This window comes from Orycteropus afer, unplaced genomic scaffold, assembly GCF_000298275.1.
Source record: "Orycteropus afer afer isolate SDZICR_OR568_19922 unplaced genomic scaffold, OryAfe1.0 scaffold00303, whole genome shotgun sequence".
NCBI lineage: Eukaryota > Metazoa > Chordata > Mammalia > Tubulidentata > Orycteropodidae > Orycteropus > Orycteropus afer.
Window position 1 is genome coordinate 3233856 of NW_006921890.1, and position 7884 is coordinate 3241739.

A 7884-nucleotide genomic window follows, 5' to 3' on the forward strand; every position below is an offset into this window, starting at 1 on the left:
ACAGCAAAGGGCGACCCGCAGACGCCAGCCAGCCCGGGAGCAGGCCCGTGCTAACTGCTGGGTGGAGCAGACCCGGTAAGTGCTGACAGTTCCTTCCAAAAGTGACACAAAGGGCAGGCAGGAGAGTGACTGAAACGTTCAAAGAGGTTTTGGCAACAAAGATGTAACGTCCAGGAAATTCCACCAAAAAGCTTCCAAAAATACTCAGGTAAGTGAGGACCAAAACTTCGTTCTTTCAGAAGAATCAGAATTGCGCACGCACAGCCGGTGGCGTGCTCAGAGTCCTTGGGCGTTTAGTCCGGGTGCGGTTTCCACTTGGACTTTTCTTCGTAAGACTCTCCAAACTCGTTGATCCTGCTCTTGTCCACAGGGTAAAGCCTAGAACGACATAAGGGCGGTTACCTCCACACGCTCTCCTGACAGAGAAGCACACGAGCAGTGCTGACTCGTGTTCGATATCCAGCCTGATCAAACAACTCAGTGTTTCCACAAGGTGCACTGCCTCCAGGAGGATGGGGAGGTGTCCTGGGGACATGTGTCTCCCTGTCCCCACAGCTGTTTATTCTAAAAGGCCAGGCCAGTGCCCCCACTCAGGGAAGCAAAGCTGGCCAATCGGAGGGCATGGATGGCTGTGTCAGAAGGCGGGGTGGGTCCGGGGGTCTCACTACAGGAAGTGTCAAAAGCGGACAGGAACATCTCCGTTCCCCAGGACAACATCCAGCACTTTGCAACTGCACCTCTTTCATCCTCACAGAAGCCCCCAGAGGTCCTGACGGGGCCACCCCAACCAAGACTGAAGCACAAAGAGGTTTGTGAACCTGTGCGATGTGACGCAGCATGTGTGTCCCAGAGCTGAAAGGCCCTGATGAGAAAACAGAGGCTTCAACTCTAAAAAGCCCACTTCCCACTGCAAAGCCCCTGGGCCCTGGGCAAGACAACTGTTCCCAAGTTTGGAACAGGACAGGTCCAGGAGCCTGGATACCTTATGAAGAGTAAGAGAACCATCAGGCTCAGGGGCCACCTTGGAGACAGCCCACTGGCCTCTGACAGGGTAGCGTGAGTGTCACAGGGTAATCCCCCCCAGGGACCTCAGCATCAAGTTCCCCTCGAGACCAGGAAGTATCTACTGTCACCACCAGAGCTGCCAGGGTCCAGCGATCTCCAACAGTCGTAGCCCTGGTGAATAAAGCGGACGGCTGGAGGAAGCCTCTGTCCTGCCTTCCCACAGGACTGTACTGTGGGGCCACCCAGCAGAGGTGGGAGGGCCCCCAGAGAAGCATCCCAGCCACAGCACCGGAGGGACGGCGCGGCGCTGCAGACCCTGAACACGAGGGCAGCCCGTCAGAGGCCAGCAACAGGCTTCTTTGGCAGCACCCTGTTCCCAGGACACAAAACCCTGCAGGACAGACAACCAGGCTTGCTCAAGGAACAACTCGGGGGGTGGGGGAGAGGAGATGGACCCAACCCAGATGAGAGGGGACTTGAAAGGCCTGTCACTTCCAGCATGTGGATCTTGTATGGGTGCTGCTTCGAACCAGCCATGCTCAACACTTCAGTGAAATCTGCCATCTGAACACGGAGCCTCTGCCAACAGCAAGGAGCCCTTCAACAGTTCACACGGGCTAGCGGCACCCTTTCGCAGTTCACACGCGCTCACACGTGCTCACACATGCTAATGGCACACTTTCGCGGCTCACACGGGCTAGCGGCATCCCTCAGCAGCTCACACGTGCTCACACACACTAGCAGACCCCTCCAGCAGCTCACATGTGCTAACGGCACTGCAGTTATGGGACCAACATGTCAGTCTCTCAGAGTCACACACCGAATGTCATCACTCACATTCTGCAGGGCACAGTGGTGGAGGGAGCCGGCCCAGGCTCACATGCTGAACAGGGTGGGACCCAAGGGCTCCTCAAATCCTGCTGCACGTTTGTGACCACCCACGCTGAAGACTAAGACGCACAGATGGAAGGATCCTCACATGACACTCACTGGGACGGAAGGTTCTGGACACTGGCTCCAGGCCTCGGCCCAAGGAGCCCCGGGGAGGAAACGTGGGGTGCCATGGGCCCTGGAGGGTGAGGCGGGGTGGCCCCTAGGAGTTCCCCGAATGCTCGGCCTGCCCGGGGCACACTCAGCCTGGCCCTGGTGAGGGGGTGGCTCCTTCGGAGGAGGCAGGCTCTCGCTGGAGGGAACGGGGTTTTACCCAATGCCAGGGGCAGAACATGCCCTCCTCCAAGGCCCACCCCAAATCGCAGTGCCTAGGCAGGGCCTGCAGAGCAAGGCTCCTCTCCTGTATGGTGAAGACAAGATGGCCTAGCAGGCAGGGAAGGTATGGATGGGCGTGGCTTCCACAGTGCACAGGCTGGGACCTCTGGGAGGAAGGGTCCATGTGCTTGCTCTCTGGAAAAGCCCTGAAGGCTGGTGTTTATGTGGTGGGATGCAATGCCCATGGTGAGCGAGCTCTTCAGCAAAGAGACCCACCTCCCCGTAGAGGATGGACATCCACATGTACCGACCCAGGAGACTCTCCAGGAGGGACACAAGGTTCCTGTCTGGAGACCTGGGCAGTGACCTGTTAGGTGTCTGAAGCCCAGTGTAGAATGAGAGCCTTTGGCAGGCAGCCACGTTCTACGGGCTTTGCTAAACACCAACTACTGTGAAGCCATAAGCATGAAATCGAGTAGAGGTTACGCTTAACCGTGGGAGCAAACCAACTGAAATGGAAATCAACATTTCTAAACTACAAATGTGATATAAACAGTTGCGAGTTTCTTGCCACATCATTATCATCAGCAACCAAAACAACAGTGTCGCACAACATACACAAACCAACACCTAAAAATATTCTTTTTCCCTATTGTTTTCTCTCAGACACACAGTGCAGGTGTTTCTAAAAATTCACTCAACGACAGCAACACTCCTGAGACCTGAAGCAGAACAGGAGCAGACGGCAGTCACTCACCATCGCTGGTAGAGGTAAACGAGGAACACCACATCGTCCCGGAAGCACGCCAGCCGGTGGGAGGTGGGCATGGTGATGATGAAGGCGAAGACGTCATCGATGAAGGTATTAAAGGCCTGCAAAGGCAGGAGTGAGGCCACGGTGGACCGTGACGGAAAATGCCCAAGGAAATGGCTAGACCCACATGCATCCCTGTAACCTTACAGACGGGTAGATCCCTTTACAGCAAACAAGCTATGATTTACACGCTGGATAACAAACTACTCCTCAGAGCAACAAGAGATAAGGCAGGAAGAAACCATAAGGAAAAATTCTCAGGGCGGCTACTTCAAGTGCTGGGCCCCAGTTCTCTGTGCACAGAGGATAGTTCAGAACTGCTCTAGAAACATGGGGGATCTGGACCCATCACTTTTTTTTTAAATTGTGATCTGGGTGAAGGTTTACAGAGCAAATTCTCTTTCCATACAGCAGCTCACATACAGTCTCATGACGATGACTGTAATTTCCCACAATTCAACAGCTCCCTTCCCAATCTCTCCTCTTCCCTCCCTGCACTCCTGCCCCACCCCCCCAGCTGTCTCCCTGTGCATACACAGCCCTTCTATTCTCCCATGACTGATCTCTCCAAGAAGTATTATCTATCTAATGTGAATGTTCAGCTTATATGCCTATCCTTTGTTTGGCTGGAAGCCACAGGAGTGGGTTCAATTCCAGACCTGAGGGGCAGCTAGGGGCCATAGTCTAAGTGGTTCCATCAGGCTCTATAAGACCAGCAAACCTGATCCTTTTTTTAAATTTTTTTTTTTAATGATTTTGAGTTTTGTTCCACATTGTTCTCCCTCTCTATCCAGAATGTCATACAGATTCTCCTCCGAGTAGTTGACAGTGGTAGCCGGGCACCATCTAGTTCTTCTGGTCTCATAGTTGCACAGGCTGAGCATCACACGGGGTACCAGTCCCTTAGACTAACTGTTTCCATGTGTCTTTGGTGGACCGGCTGCTTTATTTCACTTTTATACCTACTCCTCACTTATTGGCACGGTTAAGTTCCAAAGACCAGGTCACTCTGTGAAAATCAGCATTATGGAAGACAATGACCTCATTACCTAACTGCCAAATTATATCATCACCCAACTGTCAAGTTTCATCATTACTTAACTGACAAATCCCTGAGAATCATGGTCTAGCGAGGTTGACACAAAACCTTAACCATCACAGCCAGTGTCACTCTTACCTTGTACCTTGGCGTTTGTTACTGCCAGGTGTCCACCATTAAACTACAAAGCAGTCAGATTTTTTACTGTCATAAATGTGAAATGCTGGACAATGAGGTAGATAATGGAGAAGAAGGTATATTTTGTGCTATGTCAAGAAAACAAAACCTTTCTATTCTTTCCTAGAACAGAGCAGAACCTGCTGCTGGTAAAGTCCTGGTTCAGGAAAGTCCCTTCAATCATGGGGGAAGGAAGAAGGGCGTAAAATGAGTCTCAAAGGCTGAAGGACAGAAGCATGAATACCACAGACTCGTTACCTCACAGGATTTGCAGTTGGGTGAACACATGTTCCCTTCTCCCTGCCCCATTTCCCCTACTAGTAAGACACGTGCCTCACAGAGGCTTCAGAAGCAGCAGCCCTGGCTGGTACAGTTCACACACTGGCTGCCCACCAAAGGCTGCAGTTCAAACCCACGCAGGGGCACCAAGAGGAGAGCCCTGGCATCTGCTTCAAGAAATCGGCCCTGAGAACCCTGCGAGCTCGGCTCCAACCGGGCACACCGGGTGCCAGGAGTCGGGGTCGACCCCATGCCAACTGTGGGGCCAGTCTGGTTTCAGACAAAGCAGACCAGCCCCAAGGAGAGCGTGCTGGCCTGTGCCCTCCCTCAAACACCGCCCTGGACCAAACAGCTCTGCGCACACTTACTTTGTAGGTAAACGCCTTCCAGGGTAAATGTGCCACCGACTTCATCTGCAGCCATGGCGATTGGTGGAAAGACACAAGCACAGAGTCAGCCATCAAGGAGAACCAGGCAGCAAGTGCCGCACAGAGACAGAAACGCTGGCCTCACCTTGTAGTTCACGAAGAGCTGGGGCAGCATGAAGAGAAAGCCGAAGGCGTACACCCCTGAGAAAGAAGACACAGCACGCGTGAAGACGCGGCCAGCCGCACGCACCCTGCACCACCCATCCACCCCTGGGCAGCGAGAGGCGCCTACTCTCCAGACAACCGCAGCCACTGAGCAGCTGCTCGATGGGCCTTCCTGACTGGTCAACCCACCAACAGTCAAGAACAGCTCCAGAGAGCAAGTCCCCGTTATTAATCACACAGCTCTGCTGGAGGCCAAGTGGGGGCTGAGCACCCAGCTTCAGCTTCCAGCCCACACGGCTGCCACGGGGTGGTATGGGAGAGGGAGGGCGGGGCTAGCCGCCATCCCACACGGAATCCCACCCTTGAACACAACTCAGCTGAGTTCTTCAGCCACAGGATGTGCTGCTGGTCCTCAGCTCCGAGAGGCCACCTCCCAAAGAGAACACAAGTGCCCACTACGGTCAACCCAGCAGGGTAGGTGGGCCACACACAGCAGCCAAGTGCAAGTACACTAGTCCCCAGAGGACAGAAAGGGCGCCCCTCCCTCAGAGGATGCAGAGAACAGAACCCCGATAATGCAGTGAGCTGGCATCCACTGGATGGGCTTTTTAGTTCTGGATTTTCAGTTTGCTCTAAGCAATCTTATGGCACCCTTGGGTGGCACAAATGCCTAAGTGCTCGACTACCAGCCAAAAGGCTGGTGGTTCAAACCCACCGAGGCACCTCGGAAGGTAGGCCACAACCTTGAAAACCCTGTGAAGCACTTCTACTGTGTGCACGAGGTTGGCATGAGTCCAAACTGACTGCACGGCAACTAATGAGAAGTCGCATGTCACGACAGGACCACTGTAATGTGAGTTTAACTGTTTTCATGAGGAACGGATGACATACTATGTGCTTATGGCTGTGGATCCAGGACATCTGCTAGTGTAGCCACCAGAATGGGCAGCAGTGCTGGGTGCCAGGGTGAGGGGCAGGCCACAGTGAGCACAGTTCAACTCCCATCAGGCTTTGCATGCTGGTGACGGGGGTGGCCCACAAGTTAACTACCACCATGGAAATGGGAAAGGAACGGTAACTCACCATTGACGAAGCTGTTGATTAACCAGGAATACCAACTAAGTGGAAAGAGAAAAGGAATTTTAACCTTTCAAAAGCCTGATTCCACGTATCACCTAACATTTGTCACAAACCCATTAAAGATTCTTTCACGAAAACCTTTTTACGGACATTCAGGACTCCAATGCAACCAGGGAGGAGGCACGCCCCTTCACAGGGGTTTTGGTGTCTGCAGACTGGGAGCCCCAGGACTGCAGGGCAGAGGCCAGGAGGGCCTTCCCTCGTCCAGCTCTGCCTGCTGCCACCGCCGTGTCCCCAGGAGGCTCAGTGGGGTCAAAGTGACCCCGTACAGAGAGCCAAGCAAAGAGGAAGGGAGGGTGAGAGGCTCCCAGAACAGCCCACTCAGCACGAGCTATAAAAGCCGGCCTCCTCGACCTAACCAGCCACCAGCATCGCACCCTTGTCCCCTAACTCCTCAAACAAGATGGCTGCACTGCAATTATTCACCTTCTCCCTTTCCAAGGCCTATCCGACCTCATCCTCCAAACCTGTGCTACCCCAGGAGAGCCAGCATGCTCCAGGCTGGGCGATGTGACCCACTGCATGGGGATTAAAGACAAAGGGAGGCAGTGCTCGCCTGAGCTCACTGTCATCTGTCACCCATAATCGAGTATCCAGCTCAGAGTTCTGTGATTGAAAGATCAGCCCCCTGAGCACCACGACCCTCACCATGACCACGGTGTGGTGCTGTTACGAACACTGCCTTGCCCAAAGCCCCCCAGACAGTCGCAGGTGGCAGGGCAGAGAGTGAAGCTGATGTGGCTCACGGACGGCCCCATCAGGCGCGGCCTCCTTGCAGCCCACATGCTGAACTTCAGCCAGTCAGTAACTCCAGAGGTGTTTTCTCATCAAACGCTGTAACAAGTGAGAAGTGCCTGTAGCACCTACCTTTTATACTTGATGTTCAAGAGCGAATAAACAGCCCCACCGATACAGAGCGGGTAGAGGAGGTAAGACAAGTATTTCATGGCCTGCCAGGAAACAAAACGGATCTCCAGCTCAGTATTCTAGGTATTCCACCTCTGTGAGTTTATGTCCTAGAACTAACTGATCTCAATGGAAAACAAACAAAAAAAAGAAACAAAAAACCTGACTCGTCAACAAATAAGAAAAATGGGAAGAAACATGAAGAGTCATGTAGTCAGACAGCCTTCTAAGTGATGTACTAGTATCCTTAGCTGTGTTTATTCTGATTTGGGGTTTTACATAGTCTCACTAAAAACAGAGTATAAACTGAGGCCTATCCGGCTATAAATCTTGCATTTGTAGGAAATGTCACGTGAGATCCACCTCAAATTCCCAGCTACCCACACAGTGTCTGGGGAACAGGCTGAGCACCTTGCCCACTGCACCATGCCACCTGGGTGACCATGGCCCTGCCAACAAAGTGACCCAGTGCATGTGACCCAGTCACAGGGGACCTTGGGGTGTGGACCCTGGGGTGAGATGCCTGGGCAGAGAAGACCTGCCAGAGACCACCTTTCCCGACCATGAGGCAACACAGCATGTTTCACTTGCAGGGACTGGGGAACAAGAGGCAATCTTGTCCTGTCCCTTTCTCTCCCAAGTCTGAAATTCAGGTTAGCTGCACTCACACGGGAGCCTGGTGGGGCCGTGGTTAAAGAACCTGGCTGCTACTAACCAAAACGTGGGCAGTTCACACTCACCTGCTAGCTGCTCCATGGGAGAAAAGTTGGGGGAGCCTGGTACTG

At 53.3% G+C, this 7884-nt stretch overlaps 1 protein-coding gene across 1 annotated transcript in view; it reads right to left on the bottom strand.

The window, feature by feature from the left end:
- Nucleotides 1-293: 293 nt before the first annotated feature.
- The window catches only part of CLPTM1L (CLPTM1 like), a 27614-nt gene continuing 20023 nt past the window's right edge, over nt 294-7884 (bottom strand). The window contains exons 12-17 of the mRNA XM_007951617.2: nt 7061-7143; nt 6137-6171; nt 5034-5089; nt 4889-4933; nt 2969-3084; nt 294-378 (exon numbers count right to left, since the gene is read on the bottom strand). Coding sequence (XP_007949808.1) covers nt 294-378; nt 2969-3084; nt 4889-4933; nt 5034-5089; nt 6137-6171; nt 7061-7143 — 420 coding nt within the window. The remainder of the gene's footprint in view (nt 379-2968; nt 3085-4888; nt 4934-5033; nt 5090-6136; nt 6172-7060; nt 7144-7884) is intronic.